Source organism: Rhinopithecus bieti, unplaced genomic scaffold (genome assembly GCF_001698545.2).
Source record: "Rhinopithecus bieti isolate Rb0 unplaced genomic scaffold, ASM169854v2 scaffold_13259, whole genome shotgun sequence".
In the NCBI taxonomy this organism is placed as follows: domain Eukaryota; kingdom Metazoa; phylum Chordata; class Mammalia; order Primates; family Cercopithecidae; genus Rhinopithecus; species Rhinopithecus bieti.
In genome coordinates, this window is record NW_016807544.1 from 2187951 (window position 1) to 2211269 (window position 23319).

The 23319-nt window shown below is 45.2% G+C and overlaps 1 protein-coding gene across 5 annotated transcripts in view; it reads left to right on the forward strand.

Moving 5' to 3' along the window:
- The window catches only part of RGS6 (regulator of G protein signaling 6), a 633548-nt gene that overhangs the window by 561817 nt on the left and 48412 nt on the right, over positions 1 to 23319 (forward strand). For all 5 annotated transcript variants that reach the window (XR_001887451.1, XM_017882775.1, XM_017882778.1 and 2 more), the window contains 2 exons: positions 11776 to 11901; positions 20244 to 20430. Coding sequence is in view for 4 of the 5 variants with exons in the window: in XM_017882775.1 (XP_017738264.1) it covers positions 11776 to 11901; positions 20244 to 20430 (313 nt within the window). In the remaining variant the exon portion in view is untranslated. The remainder of the gene's footprint in view (positions 1 to 11775; positions 11902 to 20243; positions 20431 to 23319) is intronic.

Sequence of the window (23319 nt, forward strand, 5' to 3'; positions counted from 1 at the left end):
TATTCTATATTCAAAGGATGCAATTTCCTGAATTGCTCTTCGGAATCACTGCTTTGATTTTTCAGTGGTGTCCATTCTGTGGTTTTATATTTTAACGAGTTTTTCTTTTCCCACTGAGTGCTGGGAGGGTGGTTGATAATCACGCTTTTCATTTCCAAGACTTCTTAATACTTCCTGGACTGTTGTTTTCCCAGTAGCCTGCTCTATTCTATTGGTGTTTATCATCTTAATCCCCCTGGAGATGTGATATAGATTTTTTTCACAGTTTATATTTTTTCCATATTTTCATATCTCCTCTCTATTTCTGCCACTTAGTTTTATTCAGGGTTGTTTATTAGAGAATCATTTCTAGTCATTGTTTCATTCCTCTGGTCACTGCTCAGAGCAGATCATTCTTTTCGTATGCCCAGCTATTTGGAAGACTGCTCATTTTTATAAATGAAGGTATTAACTTTCAATCCTGCCATACGTTAGAACCACATGGAAGTTTCTAAAAAATACTAATGCCTGGTCCTCACACACAGCCAATTAATTCAGAATTTCTGGCAACTGGGCTTTTTTTTTTTAATCTCCCCACACTCGGGGAGATTTAAAAAGTCAAATGTGTGGCCATGGCCTAGGACTCCATCAGTAGCTGGTAAGGGTGCCCTCAGTGATGGTGTGGGCCAATAGTTCTAAGCCATGCTGTGCATCAGAATCACCTGGGCTCCTCTTTAAAAATGCGCACATACTGGGGTGGCTCTGGGCATCTGCATCTTGAGCAAGCACCCAAGGCATTCTGAGGCACACACCACAGTTTAAGAAGTCCTGGTTTGGTTCATGGAGTTGCCCTGGCAGGCTTTCCCCTGAGCAGTTCACACAGGAGCAGGGCTGCACCTGAACATATGAATGTTTGGGCATAGGTCAATTGCCAAGGTTCCCCTCTGGGTCCTGGGTATGTGGCCCAAGAACAGATTAAAAGATTAAAAACCCTCTCTTCCAGTGAGACAGGCAGCAATAGGAATCTTGGGGAGGTAGATCCCCATCCTCCCTAGTGTGACATCCCTGCAGCCAAGTGTTCTACTCTGTGGGTCAAGCCCTGATGGAGTTTCTGATGTCTTTCTGTTTCCTCGCCACGGTACTCCCCAACAAGTCTACTCTTCTCCCTCCTGTGCTGGGCCTTAGGGGAATCCACTTGGAGCTGCGAAAGCCAGTGAGAGGTGGGAAGAAAGTTAGCGTGTCTTTAAAGTCTCCCTGGTTCCCAGGATGTTTTTTCTCTGTGTGTGTGCTTTGCTGGCAGGAGCACAATCCTCTGACCTTACTGTCCATATGAGAAGCTGGCCAGGAAACATCTCTCTTAACTTAGTAAACCCTTTCTGCCATGTGGAGCCTGTTCCATGCTCCTGAGTTGCTTCCATATGCCCCTTGTCTGATGCCCACCCCCTGCCTCCACTTCCAATTCTGCTGCTCAGAGCTTGGGGTTTTCCAAGGATTCTGTTGGGGACACTCAGCTATTTTCTTCTCTGATGCCTCCAGTGGAATCGTAGGCTGCTGTCAATCTGTTATGCCACAAGTTCAGTCTATCTGCTTCGTGCCTTTCTGAAATTTCTCAAAGCTCTCATCTGCTGACAGGAAATTTCTTTGCCTCTATATACTATGTTTAGTTTTTTTGTTTTGGGTTTTTTTTATTTACTTAACTGAGCGCTGGGCTCTTTCCTGTTTCCTCCTCCTCGGCCACTTGTCCCCCATATCCTCACATGGCTGGCTTCACTTCTCATTCAAGTCTCACTCAGCATTGGTGTCCCTTCCTGAGAAGGGCTTTCTGTGACCACCAATCTAGAGTGGCCACTCATCCCTCCAGCTGTTCTATGTCACATCCCCCTCCTGGTTCCCTTTCCAAATAGAACTTAGAATGATTTCAGTGCCTAGGCCTATCTGGCACACAGTGGGCACCGTGTGGGCTGGAGGGAGGATGGAGGAATAAGTCATTCTTTATTTGATTGTTTCATTGGTATTTGGGAAAGGAGGAGAGGCAAGCGTGTGAACCGAATTCACAAAGATAAAATGAACTTCCTCTTTTGTTCTTGAAAGTCAGCAAAGAAGTATGTAATCATTTAGGAAAATGGGGTCGCCTGGCCTGTTGGTTTATTCCAACCTATTCAGCACTTTTTCCCCAAGGAGCTGCTACCTGCCCCATGCTACTCATGCCCTGGTTCTACTCCTATTGTTCTAGCTTCGACTCCGAACTTCATGCCTAACCTAGGACAGCTACAGTGTTCTGTCCACTTACAGGCAGAATCAAGTGTTCAGATACAAGTGAAAACGAAACCCTGTTTCTTCTCCCAACAGACTACTCCTACCCACTTAGTTGCTGGCAGTGATGTTAGGAAAAAACAGAGTGTGGAATCAGTGCCAACATCACACTTCAGCCAAGGGATGGTTTCTGTCCACAAAACGAAGGCTGAAGATGACCAATAAAATAATTGAGTCACTTTCTCTCAGTTTCAGTTTAATTCAATATATATGTATAGAAGCCGAATATGTGCTGTGTTCTGAACAAGAAGGGCTCTCAAGATACAAATGTAGCAAGGTAAATAAAACATACTATCTTACCATCTGGCACCAGAACACCTCCTTGCTTGGCAAAGGACATTAAGCCACTTGGGGCAGAAAGTAAGGCCCTAAGGGCAGAGGGGTTGGCAGAGACTCAAACAACAAAGGGAGAGGGTTGTGCTGTCCTGCTGAGAAAATGAGACAAATGTATTCTCTGTTCCTGAGAGGGGAGAGCTAAGGGGAAGGGAAAGCCAGGGGAGGGAGAGAAGCCAGAGGCCAACAAAAACTAGGTCTCTGTGCAAGGCCAAGGAAATGCCTAGCATTGAGGTGACCAGGGACTTTTCAAAAGCAGGAATGCCTAGTATGTGATTTTTTAAATAGTAGACTGCCAGGAGGTGCAATATGTACCCCCTTTTCAAGACCCTCAAATTCCAGTAAGGCCCCCACCCTCCCGAACACTTCATGAGAGGAGGGGTTTGCTGAGTGTGGGTGAAGGTTTGTGGGAAAGGAGAGACAGTGAGAATGAAGGGATCCCTTAGGAATTCATGTCAATCTCAGGTGGACTTTGGACTTTACTGGGCTGGGTGAAGGGGTCCAGGCGGGCTCGTTATGATTTCCAGGGCCCAGGATGTCACAGACAATGTCTAAATTCTGCAAGGTGGAGAATATACTGTGTCTGCCGTGGGAAGGTTACAGACAGCCAAATGGAGGATGGCCATAGCAGTTGAACAGAATCATGGACAAAATGACATAGGATATACCATAAATAGCAGAAAACTATGCTTTAATTATTTCTCCTTCTCAGACAAGCTATTCGATCTGGAAGTCCAAGGATAAGAAAGTTATATTCAGAGGGGAAAAAAAGGCAACTATTTTAAAAGGATGGTCAAACTATACCTCAAGTTTATGCAACATAGTGAGCTGTGATCGCACCACTCCACTCCCGCCTGGGTGACAGAACAAGATCCCTAAAGAGAAAGAGTAAATTCTGAGAAGTAAAGTTTAATTAAAGAAAATAGTGATTGCCAGTGCTTCTCATTGAGGAGAAGTCAGCCAAAAGTTGCCAGATGACATAGTTCTTTATGTCATCTGAAAACCACCAGGAGAGTGTCCCAGGGATGCATATGGAAAGTGTTTCTGGTGGTGCCACTAACCAGATGCTGGGGTCTAATGAAACCTTGTGTTGTCAGCAGAATGTGGTTTGTGATTTGCTCTCTCCACATGACTTTAGTTTAGCTCTCCCTCTCTGCTGGGTATCAGGCACATGAGCAAAGAGCGACAAGGAACGTGGCTTGTCCAGCTTGGCCGTAGGCATTCACTCCTAGCCAACCTGACCTGCTGAGAGGCAGAGATCATCCCTGAGCTGCCCAGGCACAGGGAGTTTGACAGAACTATTAATCCAGGATATTAGTCAAGTTCCTTTCCTATGGTGGTGGATCTCCAAATATGGCCCCATTGGTGCCTTCCCTCTTTACATCGAGTAGGACACCAAGACCAAGGCCAGATGAAAAGAGAGGGAACACCTTTTTCCCTCTCTGAAACTGTTTGAGAACCAGTAATCCAGAACCCCTATGGTGGCTTCCACCTTGGTATTTTGAAATATTTGCTCTTGAGACATTCCTTCTTGGAATCCATCTGCCATGCTTGGAGAAGCCCAAGCCATTGGAGAGGCCATGTGCAGACAGTCTGGTCAACAGCCTCAGCTGAGCTCCTGGTCAGCAACTAGCATCAGCTGTTAGGTGATGAGCCCTCCTGGATGCACAGCCCAGTCAAACCTCCAAATGACCCCATCTCCAGCTATAACCATGTGAGCCCCAAGTGAGAACCACCCAGTGGAGCCTAGTCAACCCACAGGAGAGTGAGAGAGACTAATAAATTGCTTTTTTAAGCCCCTGGATTTTAGGATGGTTTGTTACACAGCGTAAATGACTGGGCCAGGCACAGTGGCTTACACCTGTAATCCCAGCACTTTGGGAGGCTGAGGAGAGCAGATCACGAGGTCAGGAGTTTGAGACCAGCCTGGCCAACATGGTGAAACCTTGTCTCTACTAAAAATACAAAAATTGGCTGGGCATGGTGGCAGGCAGCTATAATCCCAGCTACCCGGGAGGCTGAGGCAGGACAATAGTTTGAACCTGGGAGGCGGAAGTTGCAGTGAGCTGAGATCATGCCATTGCACTCTAGCCTGGGCGACAGGGTGAGACTCCATCTCAAAAATAGAAAACAGAAAAGAAAAAGAAATAACTGGACCACTCTTCATTGGAGTATTCAGGACCCTCAGGTTGTTCTTGAGGTATTAAATAAAATTGTGGTTGTTTCTTTAGTAACCTTGGCTCTGAGATGGGGACATTGGATTATTTTCTTTTAAGGAACTGCCTTATTATTTCATAATTTTCTAATAACTTGTCTTAGTCTGTTTAGGCTGCTAAAGCAAAAATGCCATATACTATGTGGCTTAAAAGCAATAGAATTTTTTTTCCCACAGTACTGGAGGCTGGGAAGTTCAAGGTCGAGATGCCACAGATTGGGTGTCTGGTGAGGGCCTCCTTCCTGGTTCATACATGGCTGGGTCCTCACATGGCAGAAAGGCAAGAGAGCTCTGGGGTGTCCTTTCATAGGGACACTAATTCCATTCCACATGACCTAATTACCTCCCAAAGGCTTCACCTCCCAAAACCATCACATTGGGGGTCAGGATTTCAACATGTAAATTTGAAGGGGAACACAGACATTCAGTCCACAACATTCTACCTCAAGATCCCCAGAATTTTTGTCCTCTTGCATGCAAAATACTTTCATTCCATCTCAATAGTCCTCAAAGTCTTAACTTGTTCTAGCATCAATTCTAAAGTCCAAAGTCTTATCTACATATCATCTAAATCAGATATGAATGAGATTAAAGATACCATTCATCCTGAGCAAATTCCTCTCCAGCTGTGAACCTGTGAAACCAAACAAGTTATGTGCTTCCAAACTGCAATGGTGGGACAGGTATAGGATAGACATTTTCGTTCAAATAAAAAAAAAAAAAAAAAAAAAGAGAGAGAGAGAGAAATAGGAAAGAAGAAAGGGGTAATGGGTTTCAAGTAAGTCCAAAATGTAACAGGGCAAAAAATATTAAACCTTAAAGCTCTAGAATAATCCTCTTTGGCTTGATGCTCTGTCTTTTAGACCCACTGGGGCAGCAACCCTACCTCCATAGCTCTCCTGGGCTGGAGTCAGACACCCATGGCTTTCCTGGGCTGATGCCCTGTCTTCCAGGCCCATTTGGGTGGCAGCATCATCCCCACAGCTTGGTGGGATGGCCCCACAGAAGCTTTCTCCTGGGGTCCCTATGGCTTTTCCAGGCTGGGGTTCCTTGCCTGCAGCTCTTCTGGGCAGCCCAGTCCACCATGGCTCTGCTGGGTGCAGCCCATATTGCTGTCTGTGGGGACCCCATCCCAAGGCACTGGGCAGGAGCATCCTGGCCTACCTAAATTGAAGAGATGAATTGATCCTTTAAAACTGTTCTGCTCTCCCACCACATGTCCCTTGCACTCTGGGCCTATGGTGCAAGTGGCAGCCCTGATGAACTCTGAATTGCTTTTGAGTAATTCTTCCATTGTCTTGAAGAATAGTTCCTGGATTCTGTTGAGATGACTCATCCATACTAATATCCTTATCAAACAGTCACTTGGCCACACTACTAGTGGTCTCGTTTTTTGCAATATGGATAGACAAAGAATTTTCTAAATCTTCAGGTTCTGGTTTCTTTATATGCTTAACAATCCTGTCTTTAAGTCACGTTTTATTATAAGTAGTCAGGAAGAGCCAACCTGCACCTTCAACACATTGCTCAGAAATTTCCTCAGCTAAATATTTAATTTCATTGCTTGCAATTTTACCTTTCACAAAATACTAGAACCAAACAAAATTCAGCCAAATTCTTTGCCACTTTATAACAAGGATCAACTTTTCTCTAGTTTCCAGTGATATATGTCTCATTTATGTCTAAAACTCATCAGAATGGCCTTTACCATCTATATTTCTATCAATATTCTGTTCAGGATTCTTTAGGTATTATCTAGGAAGATTGAGGCTTTCTTTATAGCTCTCCTCTCTTCTTTCTGAGCCCTCACCAGAATATCCTTTAAAGACCTAGTGACAGCAGTTTAGGCTCCCCTCCCCTCCCCTCCTCTCTCCTTTCCTTTCTTTTCCTTCCTTTCCTTTCAAGATGGAGTCTCACTCTGTCATCCAAGCTGGAGTGCAGTGGCATGATCTCGGCTCACTGCAACCTCCGCCTCCCAGGTTCAAGAAATTATCCTGCCTCAGCCTCCCGAGTAGCTGGGATTACAGGTGCCCGCCACCACGCCCAGCTTATATATATATATATTATTATATATATATTTGTGTTTTTAGTAAAGATGTTGTTTTGCCATGTTGGCCAGGCTGGTCTTAAACTCCTGAGCTTGTGATCCGTCCGCCCCAGCCTCACAAAGTGCTGGGATTACAGATGTGAGCCACCACACCCAGCCAATTTAGGCTTTTTCTAACATATATCTCAAAACCTTCCAGCTTCTATTCATTACCCTGTAAGCCACGTTGACATTTTTGGTTGTTCATTACAGCAGCATCCCACTCGCGGTACGAATTTCTGTCTTAATCTGTTAGGGCTGCTATTACAAAAATACTACAGACTGTGTGGTTTATAAACAACAGAAGTTTATTTCTCACAGTTCTGGAGCTAGAAAATCCAAGATCAGGGTGCTGGCAAATTCAATATCTGGTAAGGATCTGCTTTCTAGTTCATAGATGGCTGTCTTCCTGCTGTGTCTTCACATGACAGAAGGGAAAGAGAGCTCTCTCTGGTTCTCTTATAGAGTACTAATCCCACTCATGACCAAATCGCCTCCCAAATATCCTGCCTCCTAATACCATCACATTGTGGATCAAGATTTCAACATATTAATTTGGAGAGGGACACAAACATTTAGTCCTTAACATAATTCTTAAGTGTTTTGAAGATAGCTCATATCTTCCCCAAGTCTTTGTTTAGATGTTGAATGAGGCAAATGCAGTAGAAGGCAAGGTAACAGAGTAGAAACAAAGAATAGGCTTTGGAGACAGGCAGTCCTGGGATCCACTTCCAGACTGCCACCTACCAGCTGTGTGGCCTTGGACAATCTGGCCTCTTTTGAACTCTGGATGTTTAAATACTATTGTCAGCCTCCCTGGCTTATATTAAGATTTAAAGGGGGCACTGTAAGGAAAGCTCCTTACACCATGCCTAGCACTATGAAGCTCCTGCAGAAATGAGCTTTGATATAGACTGTTGCTTCCTTTGAATCTGGCTTTCTTGTCCTCAGTTTGGCAGCTTTCCTCCATCTCTAGCTGGGGGGTCAGCAGGAATGAAAGACAGATACCCCTGGAGAGCCACCTGTCTTTGCTATGTGTTGGTTTGGGTTGTCCAGTGGGAGGCAGGAACTTGGTGAGAATGACGAGACACAGAGGACAAGTAAGAGTTAGAAAAAGGCATCCAGCTAGCGATTAGAAAACACTGTCAGGATAAGGACACTTCACCCACATCACTATACACATTTCTAAATTGATTTCATTTTAGTGCTGAACATTTGCCATGTGAAAAGTCCTATGCTCAGTACAAAGACACATGAGATATGGTCCCTGACCTCAAAGAGCTAAAAAGATAGCTGGAAAGACAGTGCAAACTCTTGAAAACCCAAATGCTGACACAAAACTCTATTAGAGAATTTGTCCCAAGGACATATCTCTACATAATGGTTGTAAAGAGGCTGTGCTTCTGTGGATTGTTTGCTTGAATTTGGCTGAGAGACAGTTATTGTACCACTCACCTGGAGTTGGATGTTGAAAGATATTTTAATTTGCAGAATTATGTTATAAACACAAGAGACCATTCAGTGGTAGCAACATGTTCAAGTCTTTTCTTAAACCTTAAAGTGGATGATACTGGGAATACTCAAGCGATACAGAAGAGATATGTATAGGGAAGTTGTATCCAGGAAGCTTTTAATAGAACAGACTCCCAATGGTGAAATCGTACTAGGAAAACAAGGAAGAAATGTAGATCATCCAGTTGTGGAAATACGATTGTGAATAATGGATAGTTGAGGGAAGCCAAGGATACATGGTTACATTGTATCATCTAAAAATTCATCTCTTTCCCAGAACCTCAGAATCTGACTTATTTGGAAATTGAGTTGTTGCAGATGCAATTAGTTAAGATGAGGTCATACTTGAATAGGGTGGGCCTCTAATCCAATATGACTGATGACTTTGTAAGAAGAGAAAGCAGAGACACAGACATATACAGAGCAAACACCATGTGGAGACACAGAAACACAGTAGGAGAGAGTGCAGTGATGCATCTGCAAGCTGAAGAATGCCGACATCAGAGGCTAAGGAAAAGTCGTGAAGCTGGTTCTCCCCTAAAGCCTTCCAAGAGAGCATGGCCCTGTCAACACCTTGATTTTGGACGTCTAGCCTCCAGAACTGTGAGAGAATGAATTTCTGCTCTTTTAAGCCACCCAGTTTGTTAGTCCTTTGTTATGGCAATCCTAAGAAACTAATACATCAGGATACCCTGGCTCTCTAGACCCACTTATTTCTGCTGAATTGTGACCTTGCAATTTTCCAGATACCCCCAACTTCTGTCCTAAGCCTCCCTCTAATTCTACATCTACAGTGACACCCCGAGATTTCTGGCCCACTCCAAAAATTGCCTTTCTCCCACTCTTGCCACCACCAAGGAATCTGGTGGAACGAATGTGGACTCACCACCTGGGTACCAGAAAGGGGTGACACTGGTGGTGAATGTGCATCCATGAGGCAGTCACTACAAAGTCTGAGTAAATTTCTACAGCTGCTACTATGGGCACAGCCCTCAGTCGAGGTACAGCTGCCACTAGTACCATCCTTGGAGAGCCCTGAATCCTCCACTGGTAAAGAGTAAATGGTTGGGTCCATCCTTTACAGCATGACCTTGGCAGAAAGATACAATGTCCTGCAGTCTCTGGACATTTGCTTAAATTTGCTGCTAGCCTCAACCCCAGGGGAATTCTTCCATTAAACAGTATTTTTGGTTCCCTTGAAAGTTACTGAGTTTGATTAGGTCTGTGACTTGCGTTTGAGAGAATCCAGGATTTGTCTTCATGCCTAGCCTGGTGCTTTGGAAGAGATCTTGCATGGAATCTCCCATTGTTTGACCTGATAGGGTTAGTCTACCACCATGACCCTATTGGACTATGTCTGGAAATGCAGAGTTGCAAGCCAGGGGCTCCCTGACCCCCAAGCTCATGATCTATTGATCATCATCATTGTAATTAGAAGATACTGCTGTTGCTGATTATGTGTGCTGGTGCAGAAGTAGTTAGGTTTGGATGGGGTATATCTAGAGCTGCATACCAATATAGTAGCCACTAGCCACGTGTAGCTATTTAAATTTAAATTTGAATTATTTAAAATTAAATGCAATTTGAAATTCAGTTCGTCAGTCACACTAGCCACTTTTCAACTGCCCAATAGCCACATGGGGCTAGTGGCTGCCATATTGGAGAGCACAATTATGAAATATTTTCATCATTGCAGGAAATTATACTGGACAGCGCCAGTCTACAGTTATTTGCTTTTCCAAGCTTTCCCACACACAGCTCTCTCTTTTTTTTTTACTAAGTGCAGTTTTCTAAGTATTGAGAATATGTCAGCTCCATAATAAGAGGAAACATGATTTAATCTCTTACTGTCTGTTAGAAATAATAAAATATATGCGTCTACTTTTTAAAAGAGGTAAAATGAGTATTACCAGACCAATGTTTCCCAAGTGTAATGTGGACGTAAATCACCTGGCTTCTTCTTGCACTGTAGGTTATGATTTAGCAGGTGCAGGTGGGGCCTATGGTTCTTCTTCTGGTTCACAGACCACAGCTTGAATAGGGAAGGGTTGCAGCGTGAGACTTGTGAGTTAGGACCTTATTGCTGTTTCAAGGGCCAACAAAAAAATACAGCAAGTGGACTTTAAATGGAAAGACAGAAGCTGAAGGAAATGTTCTTATTGCCCAACACCAGAAGAATTAGAACAGTTCCCATACTTTAGTCTGAATGTGAGACAGCATAGCAAAGATGAGCTATGCAGCATAGCAGAATTAAGAACTGGGGCCAGGTGCAGTGGCTCACACCTATAATCCCAGCACTTTGGGAGGCTGAGGCGGGTAGTCACGAGGTCAGGAGATCAAGACCATCTGGCTAACACAGTGAAACCCTGTCTTTACTAAAAATACAAAAAAATTAGCCAGACGTGGTGGTACGCGCCTGTAGTCCCAGCCACTCAGGAGGCTGAGGCAGGAGAATTGCTTGAACCCAGGGGATGGAGGTTGCAGCGAGCCGCGATCACGCCACTGCACTCCAGCCTGGGCGACAGAGTGAGACTCCATCTCAAAAAAGAAAACAAAACAAAACAAAACAAAACTGGATGCCCTCTAGAGCCTTGCTGTCTAGATTTGATTCTTGACTTCATTACTTCCTAGCTGTGTGTCCTTAGGCAAACTATCATGAGGCCTCACTTTCCCTCTCTGGAAAATGGGAATAATACTAGTACATTTTTCACAGAGTAGTTGTGAGGACTCAGTGAGTTAACAGATTTCAAATGCTTGAGACAGTGTCTAGCACACAGTAAGCACCGTACATGATTGGTAATAAATGCATGTAACATTCTGCTTCTGACAAGAGAATATGCTTTATTCTGGATGTGTCAATACATTTCCGACCATTTTTACATCACTTGGCTCGAAACAGGACCCTAATTTCTCCCCTGAGGATTGAGGAAGGGATGGTAGGTGGGGGATAATGTGTTTTGATGAAAGATTGGGTCCATGAAGCATCCTGGGTTATAGTACTAGTGAAAAAATTACAGAGTCAAAAGATGGGTCCATAATTGATAGGAACGGTCCAGGGAGCTTAATCAATTGCATGGTAGACAGCAGCCATTTGAAGGTAATGCCGGTGACCATCACTTAACATGCCTCCTTAAAGAAACTGTTCACCATTAGTTACTGTTGGTGTACCAAAGTCTGCATTTGGAATTTGTGCAGCTTTTGTAGAATCTGCCCCTTAAATATGAGATGTTTCCTTTTGGTGAGTGACTGCAAAACAGATTTGAGTCACTGAAGAGAATATGACACAAGCTTTTCTCTGGTATTGATCTTTTTTAAACCTTCTTCCTTCACCCCAAAGCAAAGAGCCCAGCCAACAGCGAGTAAAAAGATGGGGCTTCTCTTTCGATGAGATATTGAAGGACCAGGTGGGGCGGGACCAGTTTCTACGATTCCTGGAGTCCGAATTCAGTTCAGAAAACCTCAGGTAAATCTCTCTAAGTTTGAGCTGTGTGCGGAATGTGTGTGAAGAAATTTGCATAATCCGTCTCTCCATCTCTCTTTCTCAATGAAACATTATCAGGGTTCAAATCCAAATGCCAGCTAATCTGGCTGAGTTTGAAATAGAGAAGAACAAATTAAAATATGCAACTCTGTCACCACCATAATAGCACCTACTAACACCAGCATACTTCAGTTCAAGTCTATGTGAGCTTTGTTCAACTAATTGGAAATAAGTCTTCAATAATAATTAGATAGTCGAACGGATTTGACAACATCATTCGTTAAGTACAGCCATAGAACCAAGGAGTTTCAGAATAGAGAGGCACCTCAGAGGCTCTCTCCTCAAAACTTCCCAGTCTGGGGTCCTGAATATCTGAGAAGCTAAACAGTAGAGGGAGGAGTCAGTGGGCTCATTTCAGAATTTCAAAGAGTAAAGTAAATATCACTCAATAACTGGAGATGTAACTGTAGCAGCTAATAAAAACATGTTTTTTTCTTTGAGAATGACTTCTGTCAACTCCAAATAGTGGTTACTCTGATCATCTGATGCCAGTGAGAGCACCTGATTGTTCCTATTGGTCTATAATGCCTGATGAGGGAAATGTATTAATAATTACTGTTTAATAGGAGAAAAAATATGATATTCAAAACCTCAGGTCCAATATGAGAGGAAGAAAAGGGGGTAAATTAAAAGGAAAAGTCTCCTTGATCATGAAAAATTTGGGAACTTGTTTATTTAGACTTTTATGGTATTAGATGAAGAATCAGAAATCTGCAGAAAATGTGACTTATCTGAGACTTATCTAGTGATCTTAGCAAACTGGTGACTTCTTAATGGGTAAGATGGAATCTCTCTCTTTCTTTTTTCTTTGTACCAGGTTCTGGTTCATATAGTAGAGTAACACCCATCTTCCAGTGCTGTTTTCTTTAAAGATGTCTTAATAATGTTTAAATATTGTATTACTTTAAAAATTCACCGTCTCTACTAAAAAATACAAAAAACTAGCCGGGCGAAGTGGTGGCCACCTGTAGTCCCAGCTATTCGGGAGGCTGAGGCAGGAGAATGGCGTAAACCCGGGAGGCGGAGCTTGCAGTGAGCCGAGATCCGGCCACTGCACTACAGCCTGAGCAATAGAGCAAGACTCCGTCTCAAAAAAAAAAAAAAAAAAAAAAACTCAGAGCATGTACTGCGGGCAAAGAACTACCCCTCCAAAGTTAATGTGCAACATCCATGCACTTATTTCAAGTGAGACCATCTCGGTCCCATACATCAATCAAGTGATATTTATGCTACACCTGTGCTGTATCAAGCCCTGTGAGAGTCTGCTGAGAGACACAAGTCAAGATGTGTGATCTTTGCCTGCAACGACCTTGTAGGTCCTTGAGGAAAAAACACAAGAAATTATTGAATCATTGAATGTCTATAAATGAGTGTAAACTCTAAGAACCATTTTGAAAGCATTTAAAGGAGAAGAATCAAAGCTGAAGTGGTTAAATCATAAGCTGGACTTTGAAGAATGCACAGGATAATAGTAGACAAAGAAGAAGGATAGAGAATATTCCAAGCTGGAGGACCAAATGAGGAAAGGGGTGGCCGATGGGCCTCTCCCACTCTGTAAGGTCCTGGGAGGACAGGTAGATGCCAACTAGCTGTGCAGAGCATGTTGTTCTAGGCATCCACGTGTCTGTTATAAACCAGATAAGGCTAAGTATCTTATTTTGGGTTATTATACAAGAGCCTTTCCTTATGCTGAGGCATGATTCCAAACACATCTCAGAGCTTCACTTCAATGCCTAATGAAGTATTTGTAACAGAAGGTTTGATTTCTAATAATCTTCACTAGGGTGGTGCTCAGACTAGCCTCCCGGGTTTAGGAAGGAAAGCTCTCTGTGGCCAGCTTGATGGACCCAGGTGGCCTCTCTGTGCAGCCAGCTCAGTCCCAGTTTCCATCTCCTCCATGATCCCTATGACTCCCCCGGGAGTCCTTCTCATCTCCCCTTCTTACTTGTTCCCCTTGGGTCTACAAGATGGAGTGGTATAGAGGATCCCTTTACCTAACTACCTCTAAGCCCACAAGCAGCCTCAGGACCCTCTGCTGCATGCACTGTTGCAGAGAGCTTGAAGAATGAACCAGAGTTTGGTCATTGTGAGGGTCCCAGGAGCATCCACTGGCTCAGCTGCCACCTTGCCTGGTCAGAGCATTCATTCCGGAAAGCCCTGCATGTAGCCAGAACCACATATCAGTTCAGACTCGTTTCACAAGTTATGCATCACACTTAAAACCCAGAGTGCACCAAGGAGTGTGTCCCTGGCAGGTGTTCAGTGCTTCTTCCTGCCATCACCTCCTGCGCCTCTGCCAGCTCCTTTCCCTGTGCCAGGAGGGCTACATTTAATCTTGGGTGAAAGCATGCGTGTGAGCATGTGTTCATGTACCAGAGCCTAAACCACACCCCCAGCATGCAGAAACCCAGACTTCAGAGGGTCACCCCTGCTCCATGACAGGAAAGGGAGTAAGGAAAATAGAATAGCAGGGAGGAAAAGGATAGCCAAGAGCCTCTAAAATCCTCTCTGGATGCCCAAATTCCATTTTTATGATATTCAGCATAACTGGATACATGGTGGGTGGGAAAGAAGCTCAGCTGTAAATCACATAACTGTAGGACTCTTCTGTCACCCGTCACGGGGCAGCCTCTTCCCCATTCCTTTGTGTCCATTCCTGCAGCTGCAGATATCAGCTTGGCACCAAGCGTGGCACAGGGCCTGCGGATTCAGAGCTGACTGAATAAATATCAGAGCAGCCAGGCACGGCCGTACAGATGCACCTCCACTGCGGCCCATGCCATGGAGGCCCCTGGGAGTTGTACAATATGGCACAACTTGAGGATCCTGCCAACCTGCCACGTTGGCCGTGCTGGAGTCGTTCCTTCTCCGCGGGATTGGTGAGGGGCCCAGGCCACTGGCATTGGAGCATGGCAGGAAAAAGCCTGACCAGAACTCACCTGCGTAGATTACAAAGTGCTTCTCCACTTTCTCTGTCGTCCTGTGCTCCCTCTCATCTCTCCAGTGAAAGGACTGCTTAGATCATAACATTTTTGCACAACCCAAGGGGTGCCAGTTAAGTAGCCAAGCAGCTGAATTTGTATCAGAGCTTCAGAATGTGGAATGGAGGAGCCCCAAAGTGTCACCCTGGATCCTTTAAGGAATGATTTCTATGATGACGTAATAGAAGTTGGCGTCCCCTTTGATCAATTTCTTCTGGTTGGGTCTGTGAGATGAGGATGGGGACGTCATCTCCGTGGACTGGGTGGGGTATGACCAGCAGTGCGTTTTGCTGAAGCTGTGGGCTCTCTGTGGCAGGGTCTACCTCTTTTCCTCCTTTTCTGACCCACCCTGAGCTAGGTGCAGGCTCCCTTTGCACTGACTGGACCCACAGACAGCTGTTTGCTGAGTGCCTTGGGAATGCACGTGGCTTCTGTCCACAAGGCAGGGGCCTCACAGCTCTGATGCAGGGAGCTCCACTCCGTTTCTTGGCCTCATCCTTCTGCCTGCTTTGTGCATTTTCCCAGAATAATGACAGTCTCTCCTTGCCATCTTTTCACCCTCTCCCACATCTCTCCTACACAAATCTTTGTCCTCCCTGGCTTGACACCCTCTGCTGCATGGCACAGAATGAGTTAAAAATCAAAACCCACAGCAAAGAGTGTCCCCCGTACATTTTTTATGAGCTGTAACATCTCCTGAGAGAAGGTAGTTGTTCTTCTAACCTGCAGATTGATGATCCGAGTTCCACACAGTGTCAGCTGAAGGGAGAAGCAATTAAAAGAGAACACAGTGGGGTGCCAGGTTCCTCTGGAGAGCTCTTGTCTCTGTCAGTTGCCCTGGGTCCTAGGAAGACCTCAGAAGGTTCACTAGGCCCAGCAGGATCCACCACTTACCAAACCCATGATTAATAGGAAGAGAGGTGACTTCCACGACACCACAACCATCTGCAGTGTTTCATCCAGTGCCCAGTGAACAGAACTCAGCTTCAGTGGTGCTGGGGGTGGTTACTTACTTACATAGGCACCCGGGAATTTCAGCCCCGCCAGGAACTAAACCAAGTTTAAGCCCTGCTTCCTACATCTCCGGTTGACCAGCAGAGGGCACAGAAACACTTTCTTCTCTCCTGGAGTTTGCTTTTTCTCTGGGAACGAACCAAAAGCTGTATTATCTAACCCATGAAAATTCTAGTTTATGAAAAGTTATGTTAACTGGTGACTAAGGGGCTGCCCAGACTTCCTGGTAGGATGGAGAATGATCAATCATTACCATTTGGGTAAGCCAAATGGTTTGTCTTACCCAGCCAGCCTTGAGAAAATCCTCTTCCTTGAAAGCCTCTAAGGAGAAAGGAGGCTCCCGCTGGGGCAGCCCCTAGATGGTCCTCCAGTCCTATTCTCCACGGCTTTGCCCCAGTGGTATCTGAGCCCAGGCTGTCTCACTCCAAAAGCTAGTTTCCCTGCCAGCATTTCTAAGTCATGAACACAGATCAAATGCCTGCACAGGGGCTGCCTCCCCACTGCTGCTATGACAATTGGCAGGGACCAGGGATGAGGCAGGACAGGTGGTCTCCCAGATACCAGTCCTTGTGTCCTGCCAGTCACAACGGCCCTTCTGCTGCAAGCCATGGAGGCTTAGTACAGGATGGATGGATTTCATGCGGCTACTGGCATTTCACTCCCTGCCACTGCCCTCGAGGAGGACCGGTACCTGCAGGTTTTTGATAAGAGCAGAAGCTTCCAAAGCCTCAGTGGGCCTCCCATGGACAGCAGATGTGCAGAGAGGAGCTGCTGTGGCTCTCTGTAGGGGGAAGTGTGGCCTGGGCAGCCTGGGTTCCGAGTCCCCGGCTCAGGCCTGTGGGGCTCGAAGATGGCCAACACTAACCAAAGCCTGTTCTGAATTTCAAATTGACACAAAGGTTCCTCGAAACCAATGATGGTAAACACATACGGGACATCAGGATGCTGTTGTGACAGCAGTTTTGCTGTTGCCTGAGAGAGACAAGGCAGGTCAACTCCAAGGCAGACAGAAGGCAGAGGAGAGTCCACAGTGTGTGCAGGGGAGAAAACTGCTGTCTAAGAAATGTTACCCCATACCCTCCCCCTCTGCCTTCTTCCCCTTTTCCTCTCCCTCTCTCCTTTTCTTTCCCCTCCCCTTCATCTTCCTCCAGCATGCCTGTTGTTTTCACTTGTACTTAAAAAAATTCTTGGTTTTATGTGACAAAGAAAACCTTTTTATTTTTACATAAAAGTTTATTAAATTTGATTCTGGGACCTGGTGCAATGGCTCACGCCTATCATCCCAGCATTTTGGGAGGCTGAGGCAGGCAGATTACCTGAGGTCAGGAGTTCAAGACCAGACCAGCCAACATGGTGAAACCCCGTCTCTGCTAAAAATACAAAAATTAGCTGAGGATGGTGACGTGCCCCTGTAGTCCCAGCTACTCAGGAGGCTGAGACAGGAGAATTGCTTGAACCTGAGAGGCGGAGGTTGCAGTGAGCCAAGATGGAGCCACTGCACTCCAGTTTGGGTGACAAAGTAAGATCCTGTCTCCCCACCAAAAAAAAATGATTCTGAAATTTGTATTTCCATCAGCTCCAGGACATCTCTGTATCCAGCTGACTGATGTGCATTTTCATGTGGCCCCCAAATCATCCTGCAAAAAGGACCCTGAGTCCTCAGGAACCGCGGGGAGTGTGCAGAGCTCCCGAGGTCCTCAGGGCCTTCCCAGAGGGGCTCAGCAGCTCCTCCTCAGTGCTGACAGAGATGGCAGAAGGTGACCTCCCATGTGGCATTGATTGAGGGGGCAGGAAATCACCCAGGTGTCATCCATTTGTGTAAGAAGTTGCAGGGGCCAGGGGCCATGGGAAGACGCTGACCCAGAAGGTTACTTCCAGCCAGGGATTCAGCCCAGGCGGCCTCCCTCTGTGAACCTGGTTCTCCTGTCTGCCCAGCATGGGGCTGAGGAGCACTCACTGACTTCGTCTCTGGACACTTGACCCCTTCTGGTCCTTGGAAAAACCAACACTGGCTTCTTCCTTTAGAGCCAGGTTCCTGCATCTTTCACCTACTGGTCAGACGTGGCCTTCCAGGCAGAGAAAGCCTTGTAGGTACTCTTGTCAGCAGATGGCCGTTTTCACCTGCAAGCCTCCCGGCCACTTCCTTCTTTTCACGGCAGGCCTGAGAGAGTGGACAGAGGGCCCTACGGAACCTAGGGCAGGCAAGGGAGATGGAGGAGACCCGTGCCCCAGCTCGAGAGTCAAGGGCCTGCCTGAACAATGAGGCAGGGGTACAGCTCCTTTCAAGCCCTTCCTTCCCCACCATCTCTGGACTCTGGATAAAGGAACATGACTACTTTCCTCTCACCCAGAAGCCAGAAGGACCTGAGCACCCAGGACTTGCGGCTGTCAGGGAGCTGCAGAAGGGCAGGGGACGCCAGATGGCAGCAGCAAGAGCTGGGCAGTAGTATCTGCCCAGGCCACCTGCAGAGAGAGGGCTGGAATCCGAGGGATCACACTGGGCCAGCATGGAGCCTGTGGCCGCCACACTGACCCTTCCTCAGCTCCCCCTCACAGGACCTGAAAGCATTTCTGAGTTAAGTCTGGATAGCAGGTTTTCCAGAGCTGTGCCACATATCCCTCCATCCACTCGGTGCCCGTTTCAGAGATGAAGAGAGACGCACCCAAAACGGCACACCAAGGCAAAATATGGCATAGACAGGATGAGGGCAGAGCCTGCTTTCCGATCTGATGAAAGTCATGAAGCCTTCTCTGCCTTACGCTTGGCTCTGCAGGGTCACTGAGGGGTCGCTTTAAGGATATCATCAGAATCCTAAATGACAAAAAGTGGCAAATCAGGGGAAGAGTTGGAGCCCAGCATTTGGGGACACACACACAGACACACATACACTCACACACACATACACACACACACAGTCTGCTCGCCTTGCAGAAATGGGGTTGCACTACTCCAGTCTGCCACTGAGTGGCACCTTTGGGCCATGCACTCGGCTCCAAAGACATTTCTCTGAACAGCAACAGAAAAACATGTTTAACCACCCCCCCCCACACACACACACAAACACACAAAACCCGAGTACATCTTACTTTGGATGAAATTTGATGACAGATTGAATGCACTGTCCGCACTTTCCACCATGTCGTGGTTCAACTTTGCTTGACCCTCCCTTTCTGTTGACTAGACTACCTGTGATTCCCACTGCTGTGAGAACCAGCACAGGACCTACTCTCTTACTCACTGATGGGGGAGCTGGCCTGTCCATTCACAGGGCAAAGGATATGACAACCAGACCTGGATCCTGCTGCAAGGCTGCCTTGGGAACCATCCTTAAGGCCCAGTAGCTATTGTCCAAGCTTTGGCTCTGGCTGCTGCTGCTCTCAGCAGAAAAGAGCTCCCTGCTCCCATGTGGATGCTGAGGGATTAAACAGAGGCAAATATGGAAGTGAGCAGATTTTTCTCTCTCTCCCTCTGCAGAAAGAGAAACATTCTGCAGAGAAATTTTCATGGTATGCCTCTTCAGCATTGTTCCAGATGCGCCCATCTTCACTCTGAAACCCATGTATTGAGCGCCTACTATTTGCCAAGCACCATGCTGAGCACTGATGTGCACTGGCTCAGTTTCTCCATCTATAATAGGAATGGCTGGTTTATTCTTGCACAGATAGTCTTTATGATTCCAGGATCCTGCCTCTTCTGTGATCTTTCCTCCATTTTGATGCCATCAATTGATCCCAACTAGATTTGACAAAGGGATTCACACTGTCTGCATGGTGGCATGTATGTAGCACAGGTGTTCTCAACCAGGAATGAGTTCATCTCCCAGGGCACATGGGGCAATGTTTTGAAACATTTTTAGTTGTCAAAACTTGGGAAGGGGGGTTGCTCTTGGCATCTAGTGGGTAGAGGCCAAGGTTGCTGCTAAACATCGTACATCACACAGAATAGCCTCAACAACAAAGAATTATCCAACCTGAAGTGGCAATAGTGCTGAGGTTGAGAGATCTTCATGTAGAGGGAGAGAAATCTCGTTTTGATAACGAGAAGCACATTGATCTTTTAATATGCAATTCTTTTCTGTTCTGCACAATAGGAACACCTTTGATATTTTCAGCAATCTCCATGGTCTTTGCAGCCCCACATAGTGGCATCAGGGCAGGCTGAGAGATGCAGCAGAATGGATTTCATGGGACATCAGCTCTGGGGCCATCTCCAGCAACATCCCGATGCTGAGCCCTCTGGAACTGACTGTGTTTCTGCTCCCACTTCAGGTTCTGGCTGGCTGTCCAAGATCTTAAGAAACAACCCCTACAGGATGTGGCCAAGAGGGTAGAAGAAATCTGGCAAGAGTTTCTGGCTCCAGGGGCTCCAAGTGCAATCAACCTGGATTCTCACAGCTATGAGATAACCAGTCAAAATGTCAAAGATGGAGGGAGATATACATTTGAAGACGCCCAGGTTTGCTTATCTACTCAAGTGGTTGTCATAAGGTGTTCATTTGTCCACTTCATTGCCTGACCTATTAACACAAGTTCAAGGCATTGTGGGTAGTTAAAGTTTCATATTTGGTTATTTTTAAGTTCATCAGTGGAAATCATTTCAGATAGATGCACAGCAAAATCCCAGGATCATTTTCCTAGAGGAGTTACGATATTACCTACACACCAAAATGTGCAGTTATATGCTTTATTTGTTCCAGGAAAGCCTCAAAGTGTTCTACAAAATCTGAAGCCTTGTAATAAGTCAGTGGTAGAATCTGGAAACCAGAACACAGCATTGGGGAAGTGGGTGTAGTGAGTTAGCAGGGCCATGAGTCAAACCCACATCTGTCTACCTCTGAAGCCCACACTGATAACCACCTCTCTACACTGCTTCCGCAGTGATCTCCAGCTCTGCAGTGAATATTTTTTAAGCACGTCTATATTCCAGGCTCTGCGCTATGTGATAAGATACCACAAAGAACAGGCAAAACCCCCTGTTCTCAGCAAGGTTACCAGCAAGTGTGGGAGACAGACAAGTAAATGGGCAACTTCAGCAGTGTGAAAAGTGCCCCAAATGGGTGAACCCTGGGTTAAAGCAAGCCTGCAGGAGGGACTCCCAACCCTGTAGGACACAATTAGGATGCTCACAGATGCTGATGATGCTGGCTAAAGAAACAGGAACCATCCTAACCAGCAGACTAAATTTTGACGGCTGGGAGGTGCCATTTCTAAAAATAAGCATTGGGTTGGTTTCTTACTTCCTGGCCCCTAATTTCTATTTCCTGTCACCATCCCACACCCAGTGACAGGGCTTAAGATTTTGCTTATCTCCTTGACCCCACTTACGTCTCTCACGTCTAGGGCCCCCGGTAAAGAATTTGGGTAGTTTGCTCTCTTGCAGACATTATTATCTGATTTAGGAAACTCAGTGTAGCTGCACCAATGCAAATAATGGGATGAGAACACAGTGTCCCTTATCATCCGGATTTGCCTTGTCATTTGCTCAGAACTTCAAGATGAAAACACCTACCAACCTCAACACCATAACTATCTTCTTCTCTCCCCTGGTCACGAGCTCCATCGAATGCCTGTGCCAATCATGAAATCATGACTCCTTCATATACCCCTTGCAGCTTCAAAGCAGAATGTTTGAGTCATGAGAGCTCTTTGCTGAGATATTTTTGCTTATGTGTATGTACGTATGCTTTCAAGCACCATATTGACATGGCCAGAGAGGAGAGTGACAGGGAAGTTCCGTGGGGGTTCCCTGCATGAACGAGCTGAAGCTCAAAGCTCCAATATTTATGAAACACAAAAAGAGTGATACTGGTGAGAACCTTGATGCATCTAGCACAGTATTACCACTCCAAGCATGACATAAGGAGGGATTTATTTTAATTTTTTATTATGAAAACTTTTAAACACTTGGAAAAGTGGAAACAGCAAAACAGCAAACCTTTATAGACCCTCATCCAGCCATAAAAATCATCAGTACATGTCTGATCTTGCTTTATCTCTAACCCCACCTACTTTTTCACCTGCCACCAGGTTACTTTAAAACAAATCCAAGATATTGCAGCATTTCATCTGTAAACTTAGATATGTATCTCTAAAAAAAAAAGGATCCTTTTGTTTTAACATTGCCACAATATCCTTTATCTCCCTCCCCTCCTCACATCCCCTTGCAATGTATTTGATGAAGGAATTAGATCCTTTGTCCTATAAAGAGTTCCAAGCTCTGGATTTTTCTGATTGTAGCCCTCTGGTGCTATTTAGAATGTTCTTCTATCATCTCTCTTTCCTATAAATTAGTTTTTTAAGATATTTAATCAGATTTAGTCTTGATTTTTATGGACAAAACTACTTCATAGATTGTGTAGTGCTCTCCTGTCAGAAGGCACAGGTCTAGCCACCTCTCTTTTTGCCCTTTTTGCAGATATTGATGTCTATCACTTATATCCATTAGGTAATTAGAGGTTACAAAATGATGACATACTAATTTTATTCTTTCTTCACTTATTAGCTGGAATACTTTCATAAAGAGAAACTTCCCTCCACCACTATGGGATTAACTAGCAGTACAATTCACATAAGAAAAGCAGGATAAATGTTTGATTCTCTCCCTTCATTTTCCAGTTTTCAAAATGAGTGGTTTACTATTATCTTCCTATGGTAAACATTAGGGTCTATTGTTTTGATTTTACTCTCTTTGTGAACTCATGGGTTTCAACATATGTGCTATGTTTTAATCTGTTTGCTTATTTTTATTGATGCTTGGATTTTGCCATCTCTGGCCAATTGGCTCTTTCTGGCACAGCCCTAGTGATCTTTGATGTCATCCAAATAGCAAGGAAGCTAAGGTATTCCAGTCTTTGCCCTTTCCCAGAATAAGCCATTTCTCCAAGGACCCCTGATTCCTCTTAGTGGCAAATGGTATTTGGAGACTAAAATCTAGGCACTTAAGAGTGTTTCATTGTTCCTAGATGGTTTATCATGTCTAGCCCTTTTCAGTTGACAGAGCTAGGAAATGTGTTGTTGTTTATAATAAAAACACATCATGAGTTCATACTGATACTTTTAATTCAAATTCTGACCTACAGGGGATTTTATTTAACCACTCGTTTCTTACATCTGTGCCTCTTTTCTCTACCCTGAGAATCCTGACTTTCAAGGGCACTGTGGGTGATAGCATAATTACTCATTTGCTTTATACTACACAGAATAGCCTCTAAACCACAACGCTAAAAATACAGCAACAGTGTGATTATCGCCTGGTTCTTTAATTGTTGCGTAGTATTCCATTATGTGGAGGCACCATAGTTTAGTCAACCAGTCCTCTCTTCTTGGACATTTATGTTGTTTCTAC